At 31.9% G+C, this 27,847-nt stretch overlaps 4 protein-coding genes across 7 annotated transcripts; 3 read left to right on the forward strand and 1 right to left on the reverse strand.

Moving 5' to 3' along the window:
- Nucleotides 1-3,749: 3,749 nt before the first annotated feature.
- On the forward strand, nucleotides 3,750-8,528 carry LOC111003241 (GTPase HRas). The gene is made up of 2 exons (XM_022273646.2): nucleotides 3,750-4,397; nucleotides 5,304-8,528. The coding sequence occupies exons 1-2, from the start codon at nucleotides 4,002-4,004 to the stop codon at nucleotides 5,481-5,483; spliced, it is 576 nt and encodes a 191-aa protein (XP_022129338.1). The 5' UTR covers nucleotides 3,750-4,001; the 3' UTR covers nucleotides 5,484-8,528.
- Nucleotides 8,529-10,186: 1,658 nt separating this feature from the next.
- Nucleotides 10,187-12,690, forward strand: LOC111003260 (conserved oligomeric Golgi complex subunit 5). The gene has a single exon (XM_022273677.2). The coding sequence runs from the start codon at nucleotides 10,361-10,363 to the stop codon at nucleotides 12,599-12,601; it is 2,241 nt and encodes a 746-aa protein (XP_022129369.2). The 5' UTR covers nucleotides 10,187-10,360; the 3' UTR covers nucleotides 12,602-12,690.
- Nucleotides 12,691-13,026: 336 nt separating this feature from the next.
- LOC111003238 (lon protease homolog, mitochondrial) lies at nucleotides 13,027-21,907 on the reverse strand. Of its 2 annotated transcripts, none has more exons than XM_022273642.2 (15): nucleotides 21,549-21,907; nucleotides 21,120-21,317; nucleotides 20,464-20,725; nucleotides 19,487-19,763; nucleotides 19,175-19,304; nucleotides 18,843-18,983; nucleotides 18,456-18,619; nucleotides 17,619-17,848; nucleotides 16,627-16,819; nucleotides 16,069-16,256; nucleotides 15,677-15,852; nucleotides 14,914-15,079; nucleotides 14,245-14,431; nucleotides 13,739-13,928; nucleotides 13,027-13,588 (listed from the first exon to the last, which is right to left on the reverse strand). In XM_022273642.2, the coding sequence occupies exons 1-15, from the start codon at nucleotides 21,747-21,749 to the stop codon at nucleotides 13,439-13,441; spliced, it is 2,853 nt and encodes a 950-aa protein (XP_022129334.2). In that variant the 5' UTR covers nucleotides 21,750-21,907; the 3' UTR covers nucleotides 13,027-13,438. The 2 variants fall into 2 exon arrangements, with proteins under 2 accessions (XP_022129334.2, XP_022129335.2); XM_022273643.2 differs by having other exon boundaries at nucleotides 19,487-19,709; nucleotides 21,549-21,906.
- A 971-nt stretch (nucleotides 21,908-22,878) lies between these two features.
- LOC111003273 (probable tRNA (guanine(26)-N(2))-dimethyltransferase) lies at nucleotides 22,879-27,645 on the forward strand. Of its 3 annotated transcripts, none has more exons than XM_022273696.2 (10): nucleotides 22,879-23,009; nucleotides 23,162-23,410; nucleotides 23,591-23,778; nucleotides 24,004-24,232; nucleotides 24,432-24,580; nucleotides 24,757-24,925; nucleotides 25,125-25,345; nucleotides 25,514-25,651; nucleotides 25,888-26,055; nucleotides 27,488-27,645. In XM_022273696.2, exons 2-10 carry the CDS (start codon nucleotides 23,168-23,170, stop codon nucleotides 27,627-27,629), a joined length of 1,647 nt encoding a protein of 548 aa, XP_022129388.2. In that variant the 5' UTR covers nucleotides 22,879-23,009; nucleotides 23,162-23,167; the 3' UTR covers nucleotides 27,630-27,645. The 3 variants fall into 3 exon arrangements, with proteins under 3 accessions (XP_022129388.2, XP_022129386.2, XP_022129387.2); XM_022273694.2 differs by having other exon boundaries at nucleotides 22,977-23,084; XM_022273695.2 differs by having other exon boundaries at nucleotides 22,980-23,084; nucleotides 23,162-23,395.
- Nucleotides 27,646-27,847: the final 202 nt, after the last annotated feature.

A 27,847-nucleotide genomic window follows, 5' to 3' on the forward strand; every position in this document is an offset into this window, starting at 1 on the left:
AAATAATTTTCCTCTCTGATAGAAGATTTACAATGAAATTATTTAAAAAATAGGGAACCTTTAATTTATCTAATTTACTTTTTAGAATATGTAACAAAACATTATCATAAGCCGAATTAATATCCAAGAAAGCTGCGACTACTGACTTTTTATTTGAGAAAGCATTACGAATGTCCGTGACTAATATGCCTAAATTGTCACACACACTTTTACCTTTTCGAAATCCAAACTGAGTTGGTGACAGATATTTATTATTTTCTATATACCATTCAAGCCGATTTTTAATTAAATGTTCAACAACTTTTGTTATCACCGATGACAAGACTATAGGACGGTATGATTTAATATCAGATCGAATCTTAGACGGTTTTAAAAATGGCAGCACTATTTGACTTCGCCAAGATGACGGTATGTCATTTGTCAAAAGAACTTTATTTATTAAATTTAAAAAGTAATTTAATCCATTTTCGCCAAGGTGAGACAAAAAGGAATATGGGATCCCATCTTCCCCAGGAGCACTGTCTTTAACGTAATTTAATACACCTTTTAATTCTAATAGCGTAAAAGGTAGATTTAATGAGGAAGGGACAACATCAGAGTTATTTTGTGTAGAAGAGTGGATGAGATCTGGAGCAGAAGGAGGAGCCAAGCGATCAAGGAATTGATCAGCTAATTCTATAGGAAGCAACGACGGGTTAGAAGGATTGATAGCTGACCTAAATCTTTTGATATTTCGCCAAATGACAGAAGAATTTATTCCAGGTGATAAAGAGCTACAATATTTCCTCCAACCCTCAGATTTCTTTTTTTTAAATAGTTTTTTAACCTCTTTCATTACATTCATTAAGACCTCGTATTTTTCCATAGACATATCATTGCGATAATTAAGCTCAGCTGCCTTGCGTTTTTTAATAGCTGTGGTACATTCTTCATCCCACCATGGTGGAGATGACAACTTATTACTACTCGGCTTTTTCCTAGGAAAAACACTATCAGCCGATTCTAACAAAACATCTTGTAAATAATTACTATTTGTGACATTATCTTCTGAGCAATTATTCAGTTTCTCTTCTACTAATAAACTGTATTGACTCCATTTCGAGTCTATGATTTTGTGTTTAAGGCGAGACTTTTTAATAAACATATTACTATTTTTTTTACAGGGAAATGAAATGATTATGGGATAATGATCACTATTGTAAGATGAACACAAAGTAGACCAAGAGAGAGAAGATGCTAAATTGGGAGTACAGATGGACAGGTCAATGGCACTAATTACTTCACCAGGCTTTGTAAGGCGAGTAGGAGAACCCGTATTTAAAATGCACAGGTTATACATGTCTAAGATATCCAATAATTCATACCCGTACCTATTTGATACTGAACTACCCCACGATGTATGATGAGAGTTGAAATCACCTAGAATCATGAAAGGCTGAGGGAGAACTGAAATTAAGTTTTTAATTTCATTGAATATTTGCAAGGAGGGGTGAGGGACATATATAGAGACAAAACAGATACCATCAACAATAGCTGTAATGATAGAAAAGCTGTTACTATGTGAAGGAAGAGGGAAGGAAGAAAAGATGCTTGAGTTTCTGATGAGCAGGCATACACCACCATACCCATCAGCCCTGTCTTCTCTCAAGCAAGAATAACCAGGGATTTTGAATACCTGATCTGGCTTTAGCCAGGTTTCAGATAAAGAAAAAATAAAAGGATTAAAATTATTTATAATGTGTATAATTTCATGCTTTTTGTTTATAATACTGCGGCAGTTCCATTGAACTAACCTGTCCATGTTGGCCATTATTATTATCAGTGTAGGAATTAATTAAATTAGCAGCGTGGGACGGTATAGATAAATTAGGTTGAGAAAGTAATTTAATTAATGTAGTAATTAACTCTATTATTGTCTGTTGTGAATTTGCATTAAGCGATGATGGTAATGCACATCCATTAGAAGGCTCTGGCATATTGTAGTCTCTTACAAGAGACTCATGTGCTACATGATCGAAACCTTTACTGTGTTGAGGAGGCGTTCTGGGTTTAGTGAAGACTGTTTTTTTATAAGATATTGTACGTGGAGGTGGTGAACCAGGCAATACTGTATTTCCACCAGGAAGAGATTTACTTGGGAAAGAGGATACAACATCAGCAAATGATTTCGAAATTGGGGGATGTAATTTTGACGCTTCAATATAAGATAAGCTATTCTCTGCCATTGTTACTTTTATATCTGTTTGTCTCACATATTCTGGGCATTTTTTGCTTGAAGCAAAGTGCAGCCCAGAGCATAAGCAGCAAGAACCATGGTCTTCCTCTACATTACAAGTATCTCCAGTGTGGCCTTGACCACACTTGTAACACCTGGGCTTTGACCTGCATTGGACCTTGGTGTGCCCAAAGCGGCAACAATTAAAGCACTGAATTGTGGGATACACATACAATTTAACCGGCATAGAATTATAACACATAAATATCCGTTTAGGCAAAACTTGTCCATCAAATGTAAAAACAACTGTTTGTGAAGGTTTCCACGTAGGTGAGTTATTGACCATGATTTTATAATTAAGTCGCCTGATTTTTATAATTTCCCCACACCCAATGGGTATGTTAGTGTTTTCCATAATATCTTCAGGAGACCATTCCGTTGGTACTCCCCTAACCAAACCCATCCTTGTAATATTGAAAGTAGGGATAAAAGCTTTCATGTTGTTAGTTGGTAAGCAGTTTGCATTTATAAAGCTGTTTGCGTCTGTATATTTACTAAAAGTTAATGTCATTTTATTTCTGCCAATACGTTTTAAACTACCATCTACAATATTTTTAAACAGAAATTTTTTTAAAAATCTCCCGAATACAACTGGGTGTAAAACTGTGCTATCATCATCAGCAGACTGTACTTTCTGCACATGTACCACAAACGGGCCGTGGTCATTGGCATCGTAACTAGCCCTACCAATTTGTGTGGTGGGTTTAGAAGATATACCGGTGGAAAGAGGCATTGTTGTCTTATTTGTGGAAGGACTAGGTGGAGGCAAATTGTTGGTTGGTGGTGTCACAGTGGTCTCAGCAAATTCATCTGTGCATTGACAAGAATGACTGTCTGAGGGTTTAGAGTGTTCTGTAGTACTTTTGCGTTTCTTTTTATTGCAATGTTTGCACGTTTTATGTAAATTTTGCCTGTGACTGCGCTTCAGCTTCCTTTTAGAGGCCAAAGAACAGTCTGAATCCATACCGGATTCATTGGAAATGGTGATAAATGCAACCGCGGGGGGCGCCGTGCCCCCCGGGTCCGGAGGCTCGTTCATAAAACTCAGAAAAGCTTACCAAAACTCGAAGAAAGAAGAAGAAAAATATAAATAATAATACAAATTATAAATATATACAATATTTAACTATTCTGATCACTAAATTTTTAAAAAATATTATTTTACAGAAAATTCAAACAAAAATCGCGCCCGCCAAATTCGAAGCTTCCCGCGTTTTTTTCGAATTTATTTTTATTTGTCAGTGTAGGTACAAATTTTTAAAACCAGACAGAAAAAAAACACCGGCTAGTGGCTAGTTTCTTCCTACTCTGTGCATTGCACAAACATATATTAATTTGCTTGAAAAATTGAAATGATTTATTACTTTTTATCAGTTTCCCTTCCAAAAAAATATTGTTTGTTTTATTTTATTTTTTTCATACTGTTCAACAAATAGTCTGTTCACCCCGTTCACTTTATACCACATAGTCTGTTTTGTATATGGTTCACATCTTCAATCTGTGCAATGATAAAGGGTGACTGAACTGCCTCATTGTTATTTATTGCATTTGACTCTAATAATACATTCATTAGCCGTTTTACTGAACACAACGACTGCAATATCATACATAACAAGTCGTGACAGCCATGCCGATGTGAGTAATACTCAAAAGGTGTGGCGTATCGGGCGTTGTTCTAAGTGCTGTGACGTTTGGTGTTAAGAAAATATTTCTATTTCGACATAAGATGACCGAGTACAAGTTGGTTGTGGTTGGTGCTGGAGGCGTCGGTAAATCAGCCTTGACTATACAGCTAATACAGAATCACTTCGTGGACGAGTATGACCCTACGATAGAAGACTCTTATAGGAAGCAAGTAGTGATAGATGGAGAAACTTGCCTGTTGGACATCTTGGACACGGCTGGACAAGAGGAGTATTCAGCTATGAGAGATCAGTACATGCGAACTGGTGAAGGGTTTCTGCTAGTGTTTGCAGTGAACAGTGCTAAGAGTTTTGAGGATATAGGGTCATACAGGGAACAAATTAAACGAGTGAAGGATGCAGAAGAAGTACCAATGGTTTTAGTTGGAAATAAGTGTGATTTGCAAGCCTGGGCGGTGGATATGACACAAGCAAGAGAGGTATTAAATATATTCAATATTTCATTAGCAACATACTAGTCTTTTGTAAAAGGTTTCCAAATCCTTGGATATCTAGAGTGAATTTAGTAGCAGGTTTTCATAATTCTCTAAGAATAATGTGAATCTACTGGATATCTTGTATGGATCATATTAATCATTGATATATTACACTATTTGTCTAGTGACATTAAATAAAGAAAATAAAAAGAGTAGTTATCTATATTCAGGTTAGTACTTCACTTATATGATTGTTTACATTGTTATACTATATCTTATATCCTTAACAATTATATGGATTTGCATTATCCTTATTAAGCATTTTATAACATTGAACAATATTTTAAGTAAGTGATGATAGCATGGAAAGTCATTTCTCAGATCTGAAGTTTAAGTCTTCTTTTAGAAGTTAAAAATGTGATAATCATTTATGGTACCTACCTCTTTACTTGCCTGTATAAGTTCATTACTAACACATTATTTTAATCAAGAGAACAAACCAACTGCTATTGTTGATCAATAATTGAGACACATACATTGATACAATACATTAAAGTTGTTAATAATGATTTTCTTTTATTGTTGAAATTTGGACATAACTTATATTTTAATATTTCTTATACATTAATATATATTTAACACAGTCTTTCAACACTCTAGTAATAATATCCCATTTATAACAGGGGATATTATTAAAATAACTATGTATCACCTTATACTTTTATGTCCAGATTGATGAACTATGATTCACATATTACACTATTTATATAATGTAAGATTCCACACTGTGTTTCTTTTGATTCTTTATCATGCCTTTTTTCTACACTGTAAATAATATTGGTAAATATACTGCAAAAAATTGTTAATAAAATATGTAAAATTGTTAATTCTCATTATCATTTATTTCAGGTTGCCCGAAGTTATGGCGTGCCTTTTGTAGAAACTTCAGCTAAGACCCGTATGGGTGTTGATGATGCATTCTACACACTAGTTAGAGAGATTCGCAAAGATAAAGAAAGCCGGGGTAAGAAATTTAGGCGAGGAAATAAGTTAGGTTCCAGGCGTTCCTTTAAATGTACACTACTTTAAGTCAGGCCTAATATTATTATTGCAAGCAGGACTCAGTTTAATGAATTATTTCCAGTGTGGTATTTGTTTTGAAAATATATAAGGGTTAATTCATTATCTTTGTAAATTATTATATTTACCTCCAACAAAGTTTCTTTAAGTACTTATATATTACTCTTGGTATGGTAATATTCAAGGGTCTACATAGTCTTTCTGCAGTTTTTTAAGCAGTTACTTAGTTCATATATTGCATAATGTTCTCTGGTCTCTTTTCAATAAATAAAATTTAAATAATATATTGTGATAACAGTGCCATGAATACTATAGATAAGCCAGATTGCTAAACAAGGCTCTTATTTAATTAAAATTGCAACTTAATAACCTGGCTATGGTCAAAAAAACAATGCCGTTAAACTACACTGTAAATAATGTCATTAAATTATTAATAAATGATTTTGTTCTAACTTTATAAACAAATTTTAATTTTATTACTTATTTTGTCAGTTCATAAAACTGTTAGTAGAAAGTTTTTTCTCCCTAAAGGTTTTCACTTTCACACTCTCTGGTACATAATGACTGTAAATAAATAAGTGCTAAGTAATAAAATAAATCATGTATAATTAAATTTTCGAAGCTTAAATAAAATCATGTAAAATACATTACTGTAATTTAATATATACCTGCAAAGAAAATCACAAGTAAGTTTTTATAAGAACTAGACATTGTATATTATTATATTTTTTTCAATTTGAATGTATTAAAAATAGATAATCAAGGAATGTTAATAAATCTACTAGAAGTATGTGATAGGTACTGTCTTATCAATGTAAAAACAAAAAACCAAACTTATTTTACTGCATTCTTAAAATCCGTTAAAGTAGGTTATCAAACTACGAAAATTTTGATCATACAATGTTTAGTGTCCTGCTAAAACTAACAAAATGAGAACATTGCTACATGTTACAACTCTGTTACATATATTATTTAAAAAAAATATTATTTACGCGTTCTTAACTTATCTAATCTTATTACAGTTTGTAAACTGATTTATCATCTGGAAAGCCAGTTGTATATCAATGTATCACCAAGATTTTCAACCCTTAATATTGAAAAATTAGAAAACCGCTATAATCCAAAAATTATGGAAGTAGCTATACAATATATTGAGATTCGTTTTTCTGACTTGCCTTTAAAAAATCAATCTATAAGTTAAAATATTCATGTAGAGACCGTTTACCATATTTTTGTACTATGAATTGCTTGTAAATATGTTCGGATTCGGCTTATCACTTTAGATAGTATTAAATCAATTATAGCTAATGATATCCATAATAGTATATAGAATATGAGCCTTTTATTATTTACTATTTCGCAATTGAAACTGTTTCTAACATCTTTTTTAGAATATTTTTTAATGAAGCAAAGTACTTCATATGGCATTGAATACTAGAAAAAGTATACATATAATATTAAGTAAGCTATGTATTTGAACTCGTCGTGAAGGTATGACGCAAAAAAAAATTTTTCAGCAAGTAAAATCGCTGGCGAGTCGATTTTAAAAAAAAAAACTGTATTGTTGTCTTTAAAAACTGCAAGTGTTAATAGACGCAAAAAAAATTATGCAATTTTTGACGTATTTTCATCACAAAGGTATCATAACATAATAACGACTTTTTTATAAATTATTTCAAATATATGTATTAACAACAGTTAAAATTTGAAGGGTTAGCACGCAAATAACAATAATTTAAGCCACCTGTCGCCTATTTTATATTTATTAAATTCATACATGCTAATTCATATTTTCTTGATATAAGCTTTTAAGCAATAGATTTGGCGAGGAAAAACGAAACAAAAGTGGTTGTGTTCTATCAATAAGCATACACAAATATAATTTTTTTATAAATATACTGACGCATCGCAATAAGTATTTCTATTGTATAAAAACATCTTCTTAACGTTTTGAATTTTTAATTTAAAGGGTTTATTTGCATGTTCAACATAACATATGTGCAAATTAAAATTTAAAAAATAAAAATTATTAATCTGCTTTAAATACTATGTATATTGTATACTATAATTATTTTCTCGTTTATTATAATATTGATGAGTACTATTCTATTATTATAGAAAGACGTTGAAGTAGGTATTCCTATTTCATAAAACAGATCATGTTACTGTATATTATCAAACGCACACCTTGAAGATACTATCAATACTTTTTTTAATAATTATATTTTATAAGGTGGTCAAAAGGCAGAAGTGTTTGTCTAATTAAATATGTATTAATTTATATTTAAGGATCTAAATGCAATTTTTGGCGGAAGGAACATTGCATGTTCTTCAGGTATTTTTTTATTTCTTGTTTTATAAATAATATACGACCCGTTGTTTAAATAGAAAATAAATAAGTTCTTTTAGCTTTTATGGAAAATTATGTATATTTTTCTTACAGCCCGCAACCACCAATAGTGCCGAATTATAAACTAAAGAAGAAAATTCTAGTACCTATAAATTTCTTAATGGAGTGTATTGTATCATGGTCATAATTAGCATGACCCTATTTGAATAAAGTTTAATAAATGGCATACAATTACTTTATAAAGTTATAAAATTCTGTGTTGCCGTTAATGTCTGTGTCGTAAATTTGTAAATCAGATCCTAGAGTCTGTATGATTACTTTTTGTTAAGAAATTTGTGGTACAATGAAGTAAAATAACGAATTTTTATACTTGCAGGTTTGATTTTAACTTTCTCTTTAATTTTTAAGTTAAATTTAATTGTGTAGCTTAGATAATTTACTTATATTAACGAAATGTAACTGCCATGTAGTCAGTCCTATATTTTTGCCATAAAACGAAAAAGTTTTATACATTTATTAGTTCAAATACGTTTTACTTTTGCAAATTTAATGATCTTGTATAATAATCATACTTTGAATTCATATCAAAGCTAAAGCACAAAGTTTTGTAATAATAGGTTAATTATTGTGAATAAAATCATTATAATTCTGTAAAAAGGCACTGGGATTGTGCTTGTTGAAGTTAATAAATTGGCAAAAATATCTTTATTTTTTATATATACTATACCCCTATAGAGATAACGATAACCTTATTGCATATATAACTCTTTTTCAAACTTTCATATTTTTATACAAATTTAGTTATCGACTTTCTGAAATTTTTCATGCACTATTGTTAAGTTTTGAGTTAAAGTAGTACGTAGTAGACTCTTATACTTCGGTGAATATACGACCGAAACATTAACTTGCATTACTGAATCACGTTTAAACACCGGCCATAATTTATGGCTACTATTGAAATTTTTCTTAGATAAATTGCAATTGCGAATTTTTGGCCCTTCCAGGATTTGAAACCGTGACCTGAAGGTCTAAGTCACTATCAATGCAGCAGTTTGTATACATTTACATTCAGCATATCATTACTGATTTTTAGTGATAAAGGATACTTTGTCATTATGTTAGTGAAGTTTTAATGTCCTACCAAAAATATACACATATATCCAAATATATAATAGTCAATGATGGCATATATAAATAACTTTCGTGACATCAGAGTTCAATAGTAGAAAAACTGAAAAACAATACGTGTAGATAAAAACTGGTACTTGTAACATAACAGCAATCACGCATCCCGAATGAAATAAACACATAGTAAGAGGTATTAGGGATTAGAATTTCTACTAGTTTAGTATTATCTTTTGAAGCCCCTAACACGACAGACGGGAAGAATTACTACATCTGTTTATGATTCATTTTCTTTAAAGGTGAGAAGATGACGTCGGTGTGTGCGTTTTTTTCAGAGCCCCACAAATTCACAATCCGCCCATGTGCACACCGATTCGGAACTCGGGAATCGAATTGGAATATCTCCATTTATTATAACGGTTATCATATGTGATCTGGTTTGATAAAAAAGGAACTGTGCAATGTAGTTCATAGTCTTTCCGGCCGCAAGGAGGTTAATTGATTGATGTTCCGACGATTCGCACGACCCTTTTCGGATTTAGATACTTAAGAATGGATCTCCCTCTCTGCATTTATATACTCATTATTTTATTTTAATGAGTAGGCGAGTTTTTAATACCGTGGCAATTTGAGTGCATCTACACATTCTATCAAGTGTCACATAAAAAATTGGGATTGGAATTAGAAATACGTCGCCTGAATTTGGTGATACTGATTATGTATCTTGGGAGACCTTGATTGGAACCCCTCCATGTAATCTTTTCTGCCGGAGTTGCATCTAAGTGTATAAAAAAAATATAATTTTATGTAGGTATTGTATTAAAATTCGTTAGAGGAAACGTACATTAATTTTGTATTTTTTGAATTTTACAATCGAGGTAATTGTTTTATAACACTATTAATTAATATTTACTACATGATAAATGTTTAAATGATATTAATCCTCTATACTATAAGTTAGGTCCAGCGACATCCATGACAACATCGAACATCGATTACAGTACGAGAACTACCCCTCCTGGCTCCTACTTCGATTTGAATTCGAGATTGAACCTGAAAAAATTGGATTGGATTTTTAGGTCACGCTTCATCACGTGATATAGATCAAAAGATATTTTTGTAGTATGGTTATCATTTGACGGTTGACCACTCAAAACGCTGTCTGACAACTGCATCCTTATTTGTCACTTTGACAATTTTCATATAAATAATATAATAATTAGTACATCATCTGAAACTGAATCTAAACGTAAACCGAAGATATTTTTCAATTTAATAGTATTAAAATGATAAGGATATTAAATGTGAAAAGATTTCCCTAGATTAGAAAATTTATTAAAATACGTAACTTCTTAATTCCGTAATATTTTTTTTACTATCAAAGAAAACATTCATTAATTATTGGTCCAAAATGAACTCGATGGACGTCTGCACCGAAATTGAAAATGATGAGTTTTACAGTAAATTTCTTGAAGAATGTGTTAGACCAATAACTGGCGAGAATATCTCAGTATCGGAGCAAGTCACAAGGCTCAGTGAAGGAATTAATAAGCTCACAAAAAGTTTGGAATGTCAAGTTTTAGCGAAACATAATGATTTACTAACGCAGGCGAGTCATATATCTGATTTAGAAAATATGCTAGATGCAGTAAAAATACAAGAAGAATCACTACTACGTGGCACAGAAGGCCTTGCTGAGGGGGTTTACGCGTCATACGAGTCGCTGGACAACCAAACACGTATGCTCGAACGAGTTCAAACTACGTGCAACTTACTAAGACATGCTTTGAAAATCTTATCTTTGTGGAAAAAATTATGTTCTATTAACGAAAATCCTGCCAAGAAAGCCATGCTTCTCTTTGAATTAAACGAATTATTTGGTGATTATGATTTTGAAGGCATACATTTACTTGATGATGTATTGAAAGAAGTACAGAAGCAGCGAGTGGACCTTCTAAACAATTCCACGAACATGCTTCAAACAAGCCTTCTTAATGGAGACAAAACAAATTTATTGCAATGTTTTAAAGTCTTTCACAATTTGCAGTGCACAGGTGAACAAATTGCTAATACAGTAACAAATATTTTAAAAGAGTTACAGAAAGAAATTAATGCTGCTTTAAATGTTCAAATGGTATCAATTGAGGTAAAAAAATCAAGTTCTGGACGCATAGCACCTGGTAAAGCCAATATAATGAATGCACAGGATTTTAAAATAAAACTTTGGGACAATATTGAAAAGCTTTTTAAAGGTGAAATATATAAAAGTTGCATTAAAGTTGTAATGTTACAAAATGTAGTAAGTGAGCTACATGCTATTGGTAACTTTAGAAATATTGCAAAGAATTTCTGGAATGAGCTTTGTTTGTTATTTAGTGTTGAATTAGAAAAAAGTCCATCAAATGTAAGTCAATCTATTGAAATAGATTTTGCAAAGTTATTAAAATGTTTTAATGATTTGCTTTCAAAACTTAAATGTAAAAATTTAGAAATGAATCGTTCCTATTTCACAAAATGGGAGAATTCCTTCTTATCAAAATCACTAGCAAAACTGTTGGAACCAGTGAGAAGTATGTGGCATCTAAATCAAGTTCCTAATATGGATCAAATAGACAATGCTGTTAGAGTGATAGCAGAAGCTTTGAGTATTTCATTAGGAGATAAACAGTTAAGCATAAGTCTAGCTTACAGTGTAGCTAAGAGCATAAAACAAATGCATATGGAAACTGAGCAGCGACTTTCTATGGATAGTGATGTTGCTCAAATAATTGAACCTCCTACTAGTGCACAGCAGAAAAATGCTGATTTATGTAATGCCCTATATTATTTTACATCACAGATTAAAAGAGTGCTTGTGAATATGAATGCAATGCTCCCACCAGAGAGTGTTCAAATAGTTCAAAACAGCCTAAAAGATATATCTAGCTTACCTATTCTCGAGCTATTTGCAGAATCAATAAGAAACTCTCTTTTCATTATTCTAATGACTTTGCATGAAGAACAGGATTTTGAAAGAAATGAGGATCCAAACAACAAAACCTTATCATGCTCTCCATATATGAAAGAGTTACAACAATTTGTCTCACGTTGCAAAGATATTTACTTGTCTATGTTCCAAGATAAGTATGCTTTAAATGAGTGCAGTGTGACAATTTCAAAAGCATGTATTGAGAGGTTTGTTCACCATGTATGTAATGTTCGGCCATTGAGTGCATATGGTCGAGCCAAACTCCAAGTAGACTGTAAACAGATAGAGGCCTCATTATCCCCATTGATCAGTGATGTAATTGAATTGGGTGACCATTATCGTCAGTTAAAAGCCTTACAATTACTATTAGATAAAACACCACAAGATATAGCAAAGAGTCAGTATGAAGGAGCATCTTTACCATATTCTTTGGTAATGATGTTTTTGTTTTCACATGCTGGAACACAGCTCGTATCTCCCCATGTCTGTGCAGGTTGGAATATTCAAAAGCTTATGCAGTGGTTAGAAACCCATAAGAATGAAAGGGATAGGCTTGAGTTTGTAGCAGGAGCACTACAAAGATATCAAAATCACATAAGACAAAATCAAATAGCTACATATGATGGTGTGTATCCTATACTATTACAACTGTTAGAAGATGGAAGAAAACATTTGAAAAAATAATAGAATTAAAATAAACATGAAAATTACACCCTAATTGTTATATTTTAAAAAGTTATTTATGTCAAGGCTTATTAAATGCTAAATAAAAATCTTTTAAAATACTTTTATTTATTTTAAAAAGTAACTTAATTATTTCTTTATCATCTTTTAAAGAAATGTGACTGCTTCTTCATCTTGGGGACTTACATTTTTATGGTCATCACTCTAAAAGAAAAAAATATAAGACATTTATCTATTAGTTCTTTTACATACATTTGCTCTTATTTTGAATTTGCCATGAAGATATTTTGTAAGTATGTAATATTAAAATTTACACAGATTTCAATTTTAAGAAACATGTAGGTAATACAAATATTCATCAATACATACAGCAAGATTTAAGAATTGTACAAGTACAGTGTAAGGTAAATACAAACTACATTTCATATTTATATAACCATATTTTATTTCATAACAATTATAATATATATACCATTCAAAGTACAACTATAATACCTCTAGATACCAACAAATGCTTTTTTACAGTCTAAGAATTTTACACTTTTTCTCCTTAACTAATCTCATTCATTAACTTTAGTAAGATTACTTTTATTTAGCAATTTTCCAAAAGAATTGCTTTACTATTTTACTTGTGATAAATTACCTGCTTGCTTGCTCACCAGGTTTTATTCCCATTTATTATCTTATAGATAATAATAACTATAGATTTCTTCTATGCATTTAATAAATCCGTACAGTCCGTACATTTAGAAGTAAAGTTTAGATTAGCCGTTTATTTTTGTCCCACGCGTATCCTGTTTTTATAAATTCCAGAATAACTACAATACTAGCACAAAATCAGACCTGCTCAAAGGCTATGTTGAAGACCTCTGGATAGTCATTTACAAAGTGTATTTCAATGTCTTTCTTGATAAAATCTGGAAGGTCATCGTAGTCTCGACGGTTTTCCTCTGGTAGTATTACACAAGTAACGCCTACACGCTTTGCCTGAAATTATATTCAAATTACAACACTGGAACATATCACATATAGTATTAAAATTTTTACTCCCTCCTGCAGATGGTTGTCACACATTTATACACATAAATATGGTTTATTAAGCACTTAAAATAGTATGTTAATAAAACAACTATTTACCGCAATAATTTTTTCTTTTATTCCACCAACTGGCAGTACTCGGCCTGTAAGAGAAATCTCCCCTGTCATAGCCAGCTGTGATTTGACAGATTTATTAAGGGCCAGGGATAGAAGTGCCGTAGTGATGGTTACGCCCGCTGAAGGTCCGTCTTTTGGTGTCGCACCTTCTGGCACGTGGAGGTGTAGATGGCTAAAACAAAATCTTTGTTTAAAAATGTAACTAATATTTGACAGTATGCGCAAAAATAACTTAAAAATTATCGTTTATTTTATATGTCAGTCACGTGACACAAATACGGATTAGTTGAATCGACTATAAATGATATTTTATCCATTAATTACATTGTACATAGTCTGTTTTTTATCAAAGTTAAGAATAATAATTAACATGGAATAAATCATTTTTCGAGGGCCATTTATTTAAAATATCGCTTCAACTCAGCATGCCGCAACGCAGGATGCCGCAGGGTACTGCTTATAAATATGTAAAAAAAAATTTAACCAACCTAGTATTCAAAAATGTATTGCCATTGTTGTGCTTGTCCAGATAATTTCTGGCGACAGTAAGGGCTATTCTTGCAGACTCTTTCATAACGTCTCCAAGGTGTCCAGTCAGCTCAAGAGACCCTGAACTGGCTTTCTCTTCATGGTGCTTATTGCGGAGTGCTGTTTCTATGTAAAGAGTGCTGCCACCTGCAAAAGTAGATAGTAACCTTTTATGAAAAAGGATTGGTATGAATCAATATGTTGAAGCCACTTGATAAGCTTCTTTCTTGTAAGGGTAAATGTTTGTACGCGTATTGATGCATTTATTTAATTTGCTTTTAATTATGTAAGAAACAATTTCCTAACCAATATTTCTTCTATGTATAAAAAGCTTGCAATAGTTAAATGCCATTGTGATTGAGGAAATTAATCAATAAAATGTGATATGGGCATACACAGACAAGAGTGTGAACTGTTATCATACAGTTTACTTAATATTTTGTATTATTTAAATAACCATATATGTATAAACATTCCAATAAGAATCTTACATTTTTTTAATTACATCCACAATAGTTCTCAAAAACACGCCATTCAGGGTATGACGTCATCCTAATGTTAGTAGCCCCAGAATCTAGCTACATTGTTATTATTTCTTCTGTACAAATATACATTTTCCGTTAACTTACCCATTGCGGTCCAAGCCAATCCCATGATGACGCCAGGGGGCGTGATATCATACATTCGATCATGTTTAAAGGTAGGTTTCCCAACCAAATCCGATAAATTTTCATCTGTCACTGTCAACTTATCTGCCTCCTGTTTAACTATCTTGAAAGCAACTTTCCGGGCGATCTGTAAAAAGATATTATTTGTAAAGAAACGTATTCGTGCGTGTTCGTTTCTATAATATCACAATCTTTTTAATATATGTACAATTTTTCATAAGTTGGAACAACACATAGATTTCACACACAAACTATCCAGTTTACTATACGAATGCCACAAACTAAGTTCTTGCTTCCGTTAAAGTCTCAACTACGATCATGGAACGATAAGATATTTTATAAAATTTTCAACAATTTATTCAAGCCATTTTGAATACCTTTTGCGTAATAAATATTAAATAATAATAAATTATTTAATATTATAATATATAATATTAGCTATTCAAAGGGGGAACGCTGCTAGTATCTTCGGAACCTTGCCTAAAGGGACTCCTTTTAATAATATTTTTTAATAATTAAATTTTAAGGTTAGCTATTAGATATATTTTTATGTATTAGGTATGTTATTTGTTTTAATTATTATTATATAACTTAAATTAATTAGCTTGAATGCATAATTTAAACCTAATTCTCTAATAATGTATAATAAATTAGTTATTTCCTTACATTAAAAAAATATTATTTATTTATTAACGTTATTAATATGAATAATTTTATAATATACCTTTTCAATATGCTTCTGTAGATTTCGAACACCACTTTCTCGGCAGTAAGATTTAATAAGAGTGTGCAGAGCTTCCGAGGTCAGGTCTAACTGGTCGTTATTAAGACCGCAGTTCTTTTGTGCTGTCGGAACCAGATATTGTTGTGCTATTGCCAACTTCTCTTCTGCCACATAACCTGTAATTATAAATAGGTTCCTTAATATATATTTTTTAAGTTGAACGCGCTAATCAGGAACTTGTATAAAATTAATTTTTTTGAGACATATTTCTAAAGATATTTGATTCGATAAATATTTTCTCATCAGACTAACTGAAATGTACTACTTCTATCCAATTGTGTTTACGCTGTCCAGAAAAGAGACAGAAGTCAGAGTCTTAATAAACCACTTACCAGACATATCAATTAGTTCCATCCTATCTTTCAGCGGTTCTGGTATCATATCAACGACATTGGCAGTGCAAATGAAAAGGACCTTCGATAAATCTACCGGAACATCCAAGTAGTGGTCCAAGAAATTCGCATTCTGCTCAGGATCCAAAAGTTCAAGAAGAGCTGATGATGGGTCCCCGTGAACGCCTCTAAAATTAAGAATTAGCTATTATTTTGACAACATCATATTATCAATTTTACAACATTTCATATCATGCTGAATATCTCGTTTTGATTGTACCAAATTCTGTGCATATGTTTGTACACAAGAACGAACGAGAGAATAAACCCATAACCTAAGTCTAATTAGGTAATTATCCGCGGCACTAAGATCTAGCGGTGACCGTAAATAATAATTTATATATTTAAGTGCATATGTTTTAGTTATATATAGTACTAAATATTATATTACTAGGTTTAGTTAGTGCGCAGTTAGTTGATGCGCAGACGTCGAAATTATTAGTTCGCGCAATTAAAATAGAATATTTATATGTAAAAGATAACTTAATTTCAACTCACTTGCCAATCTTGTCCACCTCATCAATTAGAACCAATGGGTTCTCGGTGCCGGTTTTCTTCAGACACTGAACCAGTTTCCCTGGCATCGCACCCACATACGTCCTCCTATGACCCTTAATCTCGGCCACATCCGTCATTCCACCCACAGAAAACCTAAAGTATTGACGATTAAGCGCACGCGCAATCGACCGAGCTGGAAAAAATTATACGTAAATTTATACCTAAAGATAACTTGAGTAGTATTATCTTGTTAATTCCGTGTCCTTTTTTTTGTACTTTTTTGTATTTACTTTAGCATAGGTTCTATTTTTTTTATTCTCATACAGGAATCGATTATTAGGTATAGCACCGCCCGTTGCATCCTTTAAATTTTTTTTATTTAATGGAACAAAGGGTGAATAAATAAATAAAGCTGAAATTTTGGAGGAAGCATGGTAAACATTTCCTTCAACCTAAAGGGATGATTTTAGACTAGTCTAACTGACTGGCTTGAAGGCCCCAGTGGCTCAGTTCGAGAATTTGTATATTATCTCCTTGGAGGCTGGAATAACTTCCTCTTTTCATCTCATCTTTTAGTGAGGAGGTTACGGTTACCTCCGTACAGGAGGTTAGCTGTCACTAAAAGAAAAAAAAATGTATGGAGAGGCTATAACAGGAGGTTAGCCATCTCTCTCTCTTCAAGCCTGTTATGGACTTTATGCCAATATGCTATATACCACTCGTTCGTACGGTGAAGGACAATTTAGACCCAAAAAGTCAGAAAGTTGACACCTTAAATATTAGAAAACAAAAGTGATCAGGAAACAGATACACATTCGAATTAGGGACCTTCAAGAAAAGAGCGTATAAATTCTTAAAAGGCCGGCAACGCACTCTCAACGCACCTCTAGCATCGAGAGTGTGTCAGTCATGGGCGGCGGTATCACTCAACATACGTTTGCCCCCTGTTCTATAAAAACATATCCAGGCCCACAAAAAAAAATACTACGTACCTATACTAGTCTTTCCAACACCTGGCGGTCCATGGAAGCACAATATTTTCCCCTGAGTGCTGCCTTTGAGCTGCGATACAGCAATGAACTCTAAAATTCGCTTCTTGATATCCTCCATGCCGTAGTGGTCTTCATCTAAAATAATCTGTGCGTCTTCCAGCTTCAGATTTTCCTCTGACGTAATGCCCCACGGGAGAGATGTCAGCCAATCGAGGTAGCAACGGGTAACACTGAAATTTTTTATATATAAGTGGGCGAAAACTTTTTTTATTAAAGTTAAAAATAATTTAACTACTGTACGTTACGTTAATTCAGTAGCGATGTTATATGTTATAGAATAATGTAAAATCTATAGTTGCAATATTTGTGAATATATGAGCACCATGTATTTTATTTTAAGATGGATTTTTTTTTTAATTCTAGGTACAAAGGTACATGGGTACACATATAATTATCAAATCAAACAATACAAAATTTTGTAAAAACTATTTTAAAAGAGTATAGGGTTTCAGTATTTATATCATAGTTACCAATATAATAAAATCAATTTTGATTTGATAGCATATCTCATAAAACTAGTAACATTTTACAATGAATGAATCTGTAGTCTGTAAATCAACTAAGCAAACCTTTTAAAAAATTACATTGCAATTATATGTATTACTAAAATTTTTCATTGATGCTCCATACCTAGCGACATGTTTGCTTATTTGTTTTTACCGTATATGTCACTGGGAAATGTAGTTATATATTTGTGAATTTTATGTCAGAGTTAATCTAGTACAAACATAAAACAAATCCTTCCTCTTTATAATACTGGTGTAGATTAAAACTCACTTGAATTCAGAACTGTGGCTCTCCAAGAAGTTAAGTTTGTTCAGCTCTTCATCGATTACAATTTGCACAGCCTCTGGTACACTCTTCTCCGCTAATCTCTCTCTGCATTTCTCGCCTATTGCATCTTTATCATCTTTTTCGAGACCCAACTCCTTTTTTATTACCTAAAATATTTAATATATTATAAATCAAATCTGTAATAATTATAAAACGGCTGGAGCAATTTAAAAGGTTACAAACTGAAACTGCTGTTATTCGAATAGTATATAGAATTGATATATAAATAAAACTTTTTAATAGATAAAGTTACAATAGCTTTTAATACTCTCATAAGCCAAAGACTAGGACTAGGCGAATAGTAGATTAAAGTATTGTGTAAGCACAAACCTTCAACTGCTCATGAAGTATGTATTTCCTGTGTTGTTGCTTGACTTTTTCTTCAACCTCTTTGCCAATCTTTTGTTGTAATTTAGACAACTCATACTCCTTCTTCAGTAGAGATAGGGACATCATAAGTCTCTTGGGAATCTAAAAGTGTTTTACAATCAAGATAGATTCTTGAATTTTAAGACCTCCAACGAAATCAGAGACTGTTAAGATAATATTTCAGAGAAGTAAGTAAAAAAAATTGTGATTAAAAACTAATAGTAGTGAAACATAAACATCAGTATAAATATATTAAAATTCTGCTAAAACAAATATCGCAGATCTGTACATACATCCATTTCTTCCAGCACAGCCTGTAGTTCCGCTGGTTCTGCCCCAGTGAGGGCAGCTCCCAAATCACTCAAATACACCGGATTATCCACCACTCTCTGACCTTGAGCTAACATGTGATGTAATGACTCTCTGTAATATATCATACCCATATAAAAACTGACTAAAGCTAACTGTAAATTAAAAGATAAATCTTCACCAATAGTTATTTTTATATGAAGGCTACCGCAGAACAATATTAATAAAACACATACCAAAAATAATAACGAACAAAGACTAACTCAGTAAATCAAACATGAGAGTTCTAAGCTTACCTATACAAAGGATTCAAGTTAATAATATCCCGTATAGTCTTAATCACTTCTTGTGTTAATGCTTTAACTTCTTCGTTATGCTTAAATTTCTCGTGCATGACATTCTCAACTTTAACCATTATAACTTGATCAGGTGGCAGTTTTTTGGTCTCCTTTACCTCTTTTTCATCAGGCTTTTTTCGAGAATTTCTATACTTTCTACGTCGTCTTTCAGCATCTGTCTCTTCACGGGTAACGTTAAATTCCGTATTAAATATAGGAAACTTAAGCTTCATTTCTGAAATGACACGCATTTCGGAAATGAAACCAAAGTGTAATTATTATATAATTAGTTTCATCTCATTCTGTACAACATTTTAAAAGTAAGAATAATAAATTTCTAGATTAATTTTAACTTTTGATACTAAACATTATAATATAATTTAACATGCAGAAATCCTCTGAGCAGTGAAGTCGCTCCATAAAGCCTGTGTAGTGCCCAAAGGACTTCTGTACTTCTGGAATGAGCTAGGATGGCAAAATTAGCCAGTACCAGTACTTTATGCACAACAGACCAATTTGAATTACAAGTCTAAATGCGGAAACTGAGTCCACCAACCTTAACTTTAAATAAATCAGTGGCGCTACAACCTCTTTAGGTCTTGGCTTCAGATTTTTGAGTCTATTTCATAATCATTTTTAAATCTAATAGGCAAGTAAGTAATCAGCCTAAAGTGCCTGACACACGTCGTCGACTTTTTGACTCTAAGACATGTTGGTTTCCTCACGATGTTTTCCTTCATTGTTCGAGCAAATGTTAAATACGCACATAGAAAGACAGTCCATTGGCACAGCCGGGGATCGAGCCTACAAGCTCAGGTATGAGAGTCGCATGCTGGAGCCCCTGGGGCAACACTGCTCTAACTACTACACTAACCTAAACATTATAATAATTCTCCAAGCTTCAAGATAATTTGATAAATCTATAAAATGCTTACCAGCTGGCCCAGTTTCAATTTCATCTTCAATAAAATGTCCAGTAATTTTAATTCTGCGATGTGCCATGACAACAAGCCTCAACTTAAAGTCCATATCCTGCATTTCATGTATTTGTGCAAACACTCCGACTTGATGCAAGTCATCCAAATTTGATACCACATCAGTTTTATCATCCTCTTTCTTACGCAGAAAGATACCTATGTAGGGTTGGTTCAATTTCACTTTACGTCGAATAAGGTCTATTAGAGCTGGGTTTGAAATCTGCAATAAATTTAACACACATAAAAGTTAAAAAACTATATTTATTGTATAATTAACCTACAACACATGAGAGAAAGAAAAAGAAACCCTCAGTCTGAAGAATCTACTTTAAAAGTTATATATTAAGTGAAGGAGAACAAGAGAAATACAAATAAGTGATTAAAATAAAAGTAATTTCAATAATCATTAGCATACATAATATCTTAAATTTTGTTTTATTTCTAATATGTGAATACATATTTTATCATACCTTTTTAATCTTCACTAACACATATTAGCATTCTTAAACTTATTATGTTAAATATACATATTTCTCAATCCTTCAATTTAAATTATATTATTTTTTACATTTAAATCAAAATTTACTTTAATACATATATATAAAAAAACAAACCTCTATCAACTTAATAAATCTAGGGAAAACTGGGTTTCTATTAATAGCTATAACAGGCACTTGTGGCCACACTTCTGGGACTGCCACAGTTGCTGGAAGTTGACTTGAAAATAGAGGGGTTTCTTCTTTAACTTCTTCAATTTCTTCTTCTTCAGGTTCATTTTTGTTACCAGTTGAATACTGTTTAACTTGTATAGTCTAAAACAAGAAGATAACAATATGAGAAGAACTTTAAACAAGAAACATTTTTTTTCAACCTGATTTTTTGAGTAAAGTAATTGTTTGATACTTATAATATTTGAAATAAAATTCAACGATTTAATAAACTTGAAGCTGAATTAATGAAGGCGTCTGAGCAATCTTATAAAAAAAAACTTCAAGTTTTTTAAAGGTTTATTTACAAAAAGAACTAATAAAACTGAGTCTTACCTGAGGAAAAGTAATAAAACCCTTTAAGCTACTGGTTGCTCGAGAGTCTTTTAGTCCATTACTGTATACGTTTTTTAAAAATCCCGGTTTACACTGTAATTGTGATGCAATTTTAGTTACATTGCGAGTCAAACGTACTGAATATTTTATACTGGGATTTAATAATATAGTATTTCGCATTAAATAACTGGCCGTGTGCATTGTTAATTTGCTTTTTATATAGGGTCTAAATCGATAAAATACACATTCATTTAAAATACTTTTATTTCTTTTATTTGAAGCTCTGATAAGTGATAGGTTATATTTCCAGATTCTTCAAAATTTTTATATTGAAAACACTAAACAGAGACAGTGAACTTAGAGTTTAAAATGCCAATTGTCAGTCTTTAACGGTCATATATTATTTTAGTTTTAAATGTAAAGGTGGGTCCACATTTGTAGCATGTTGACGTATTACGATCTGTCGTATCGTATCTACTATTTGTATCATAAATATGGACGGTCATTTTGTCCATGTCGTATATTTAAGGCGAATCTTGTAAAAAAACACGTCCATACTTAGCAAATGCTGTATCATGTCTGTGTATCGGCTTTTGCTTTACAAATATAGACGCTCACTTTTCTTCCGATCTTTTCCTGATACGCGTGTCTTTCAGTGGCCTTTCCCTTCTCGTACGGTTCAGTCATGTCTTCGTTCTCAAACGGTTTAGCCATGTCAGCAAATGCTGACAATTTGGCGGTGACTTGCGCCTGTTATATTATCAATAATAGTATTTCACAACTTGATAAGTTTTATAAAACTTTCGTTTTCCCAGCTCATCTTGTTCCTTTTTCACTGCGACTAACAATTGCTATACTTCGTTCAACAATGTTTATGAAATTGCATTCACATTTAAACTTAGTCGATACGACATGTATTCCCTTTGATGATCGCGAAAAAACCGACAATGGATGGTTCGCCGTGTATCAAGTATCGTATCGCGATACAGTATCGTGATACAGTATCAAAATACGTCCATACCACCGATCGTGATACGCGTATCGGATACGAGGTGTATCAAGACACGCGGTTAGTGCGGATCGGGCCGTATCAGACACGGCGTGTATCATTAACGAGTATCATGTTGCGTCCAAACTAGCGATCATGATACGCGCCGAAGCCACGCAACAAGGATACGATACACCGAAATGATACAAATGTGGACCCGGCTTAAGGTTAGTGCTCCTATTTGTTACTGCTGTATCTGTGAGATTGGATTAGTTAGATCGTAGATGTCTATTCTCTGTGGAGTTGTGGATATCTCATATCTGTGCTATTCAATAATGATTTCATAGGATTTGGCCTAAAGGCCTAGATACCAGTAACCAGGCCATAAACTCCAAAAAAAAGGTTTTGTTCTATGATGTTATTATTTTCATGTTGAAAACTATGATTAAACTTTAAAAGTATTTTAAGAAATAGTAAGTGATAATGTTAAACAAATAATGTTTTTTAAATGCATAAACTCCTTTCGATATTTTGAGGGTTACGTTAAGGTTACTAATGCTGAACAATAAAGTAACCCTAAAACAATGGGATGTTTACTATCTGCTTATTTACTATTTGATTACAGAGGATTATGAAAATGGAGACATCAAATATTATAGGAAAACAAAGTATAATTGAAGGCCAAGCAGAAATACGCGTTTCTTCTGAAAAGGTCTTTTATAACCCAGTTCAGGAGTTTAACAGAGACTTGAGTATAGCCGTGCTATCCGTTTTTATAAACGATTATAGAAAAGAAAAAGCTTTTAATAAGTGTGGAAAACTTAAAACTGAGGGAATAGAGTATGAAGACAGTAATGATGTATGTGTAAATAAGGTGTTAACTTATATTACAAGATTGATGATAAATGCTTGTTTCAATTCAGTATGAAATAAAAATAAAATTTTCTTTAAAAATCAACATGTTAACATGAATATAATCTTTGGATTAATTACATTCTTCCTTAAGAGATTATTGCATTAACCCACTTTTTTTTAATTCATATATTTTCTTTAGATTCCAGTTACAATTCTAGAAGCATTATCAGCTACAGGTCTCCGAAGCATCAGATATGCAAAAGAGGTATCTAATGTCACTAAGATCATAGCAAATGATTTGTCAGAGCAAGCTGTAGAGACTATAAAGGACAACGTTGTGTATAACAGTGTAGATAATATTATTGAAACAAGTCATGATGATGCTTGGTAAGAAGTAAACAATTTTTAATAGTTTTTGATTAATTTTTGATCCAAACTTTCTATGAATCTAGTCAGTAAATTACTTTCTGATATTTTTTATTGTTTTGATGATGACAACTAAGAAAAGTAATAAAATAACACAGCTTATATATTTGACAAATCTATACTATAAATCTAAACTAAAAAGTTTCAAGTACTAACCACTAACAATATTATATTATAAATTTTCAGCATGCTTATGTACAAACACAAACATCATTCAAAAAGATTTACAGCAATTGATCTGGATCCATATGGGTGCCCTTCCATATTTTTAGATTCAGCTGTACAGAGTGTACAAGATGGTGGGTTATTACTTGTGACTGCAACAGATATGGCTGTCTTGGCTGGAAACTCGCCAGAAACATGCTATGTTAAATATGGTGCTATTAGTCTAAAAACCAAGTGTTGTCATGAAATGGTAAATTATACATTTATATTGTAATTAAGTAAGTTATCGTACACAAATGGAGAAAATACTATAAAGTAAATACAATTTTCTATTTGTATAATACGCCTTCATGCAAACATCTATATCATTAATCAGGAGAGCTAGTATTGATGAATAAATACAACCAAGGAGTGGAATTCTACATTTATTTTAAATATAATATTTCCAGGCTTTAAGGATATTACTTCAAAGTATAGAGCACCATGCAAACAGATACAGTAGGTTTATAGAACCTATACTGAGCATATCAGCTGATTTTTATATAAGAGTATTTGTCAAAATCTACTCTGGTGCATTTCATTGTAAGAAAACCACAAGGTAATTATAAAATATTTTATTTATGAACTACTCAACAATAATTGTGACTTATATTAACATAAATTACACAAACAATAATATTTATATCATATAAATAAGAATAGACAATAGTACTTGGTTAAAAATTTTAATTGAATCACCCATAAACTAGTATCAACATATAACTCTTTTCACAGCAAACTTTCAATGGTATACCAGTGTGTTGGTTGTGATCATTTAACATTGCAACCACTGGGTGCTTTTAAACCAAACCCAACTGAAAAAAATCCAGATCAAATGAAGAGTTTTCTGCCAAGTGTACCTCCAGTTGGTGAATTCTGTGTTCACTGCAATCAGAGACATCATGTGAGTAAATATGTAGTATTGTGTGTACCTGAACCTATACATGACTATTATTATCTAGAATGTATCCTATTACTTTGAATCTGTGTTAATGTGTTGATGCATGAGTCTGAGAACCATAGCATTGAGGGTTACCATGTATGAGTTTTCTAGTGACAAATATAAGATAATTTAAAAATTATGACAAAAATACTCTTTACAGCTAGGTGGTCCCATCTGGTCAGCACCAATACATAATGTTGATTTTGTTTCTCGTGTTCTAAACCATGTTGAAGAAAACTCTCATAAGTTTGGTACAGCTAAGAGGATTCAAGGCATATTGTCTATGGTGCAGGAGGAATTACAGGACACACCTTTATATTATATCTTGGATAAACTTTTTGGGAGAGTACATTTGGAGACCATGCCTATGTTGAGAATGAGGTAATTTTTTTTTTCAGCATTATGTTTGTTTTGGGGGCAAATCATCTTCGAAAAGAAAAAAAAGAATTGTTTTGTAACAAATTTGTTATAAAATAATTATTAAGTTCTAGTATTTATTTCAAAATATGAGTACTTAAATCAAAGTTAAAGAACAAGTATTTTTTATAGGTCTGCCATACTAAATGCTGGATACCAAGTTTCATTTTCGCATGCAGCTAAATTATCAATAAAGACTAATGCGCCCGCACACTTCATATGGGACATTATCAGAACTTGGGAGAAGACTCACCCTGTTAAAGCATCTAAGTAAATATCGCCTTTCAAATATCAACTGATTGTTATGACCACTATAAAAAGTGTATATTTTTTTAAATTTTAAATAGAAATAATTTATCTAAAAATTGATATTAAAACAGATCAGGTATATTAAAAACAATTATTGAAAATGTGTTTAACCATTACTAAAAAGTACTATTTTATTAATCTTGTCTAATTTTTTTTTATTTACAACAAATTTTAAATAAATCTTTATTTCTGTGCAGATTGGAATCAGATACAACAGCCAAATACATTTTAACTCAAAATATAAAGAACACAGTAGATTTAACCGAGAGAACTGATGCTAATCCATCAAGTAGACGTAATGGTGCTTTACGATTCCAGTTTAATCCTACGAGATATTGGGGACCTGGATCTAGAGCCTCTATAAAGTAAGTTCTCATTTTGAAAAATTATAATCATTTTTGAAGAGATAATGTTTTTCATAGGTGTATAGGGTAATACAAATTTTATAAAAAAAAATAATGTATACACTGCATGACTGAGATAACACAAATTACCTTATTTATTATAATGATCAATGCATCATATAATTTATTATATATTTTATTTTATATGAGTAGATAATAATTGTTAACTGTGTGTATATTTATGTTTGTATGAATGTGTATTCGGTTTTTGGCTTTTTTATATTGTAATTATTGTTAAGATATTGTGTAATAAATAGCTACAGGTGAGGTGATGAGCAAAAAAAGTTAAAATCACATATATTATTATTATTTATTACATCCAAATTTGATATTTGATTATTTTAAATATATTTTTTTAAATTTTAATCTAATTTATTGCCATCTATTTAGACCATATAGACGTTGCACGATGTTAATTTGGCTGTATTTAGATATAATTTAATCCAGTTAAAAGGGCATTAAGTGACAACAACCGTTAGTTTTTTTTATTACATACATTTACATACGAGTGTTAAGTGTGAGATTATTTTTGTGACTGAAGGTTTTTTATTTACCTCACGCACCTTATTTCAAGGCTTAATGGATAAAGTACATAACTTCAAACCGGCAATGTTAGGTACGATACCTGGCGATGAAGGAACGTTTATGTTTTACATTATAAATCTATAATACAAAAATGATTTGAAAAATTAAATAAGCGCATATCATTAATTACCTATTTTACCAATTCTTTTTTTTTAAGTCCAAGGATGATTCCTACGGCGAGAATAATTCGAATAAATTCTGGGAATCCCTAAAAACAGCCCTTTTCTTTTTTCCATAAAATCGTTTTCTACCTCAAATATAGAGTCAAACTAAACTTTACTGCTATTATGTGTAATAAAGTTAATATTAAATGATCATTTGGTTAATAACCTGACTATCTCAATGTTATGTCTTTGAGGCACACAATTTTTAAATATTTGTCACTTAGGTTCTTCTAGAAAATAGTCTAAAGGGATAGCCCAATAGACTATTTTCCAATCAGGTTTTAACCCTAAGTTCGCATATTAGTTTGAAATCCTTTATACATCCCAGTCGGGGTTTTTTAGTGGGTCACAGAAGGGTGGCCAATGTAAGTAAATAAATAAAATGTTTGTGGAAGTGAAGATACTTTATTTTTTTTCATCCGGGCGGAACTCAGCTTCCTATCATCAGGGTAGCGGTTCTGGAGATTTTTTGCGCTGACTATAAAGTAGGTAGGAGCCAAACTGCCACATTCTTAATCTTTTTGACAGAACGAAGTCTGTCAGGCCCGTTAGTTAATAATAAAAGAAGGAATGATTATACCAGAAAATTTTGTACTTCATTGTCTACTTGCAGTAGCATCAATATCACGCTTTTGTGTTTACAGTGTTGGTGAAGAAAAGATGTCGAAGGCGGTTAAAAATCAAAACAAGAAAAGTAAAAAGCAGGAGAAACGAGAACATTCGCCACGTAGTGAAGACGACGGGGCGCGCAAAAAACAATATGTTGTAAAAGAATCTGTGCAGTAATAAATTATTGATTTTTTATATTGTATTAATATTTCCTGTGATCCTTTCCTTAAGGGCGGAAATCAGTCAGTATTGCCGTAAGGGAAGCGGTAATTCTAGTAAATATAATAATCATTAATTCAACCGCAAGTCGGTTTAAAAACTTAAATATTAAATATCACCCACAACTACCTAAATGCACAAATACAAGTATATCTGGATTGTGGCGCGGGTAGTCT

Source organism: Pieris rapae, chromosome 5 (assembly GCF_905147795.1).
Source record: "Pieris rapae chromosome 5, ilPieRapa1.1, whole genome shotgun sequence".
Lineage (NCBI taxonomy): Eukaryota > Metazoa > Arthropoda > Insecta > Lepidoptera > Pieridae > Pieris > Pieris rapae.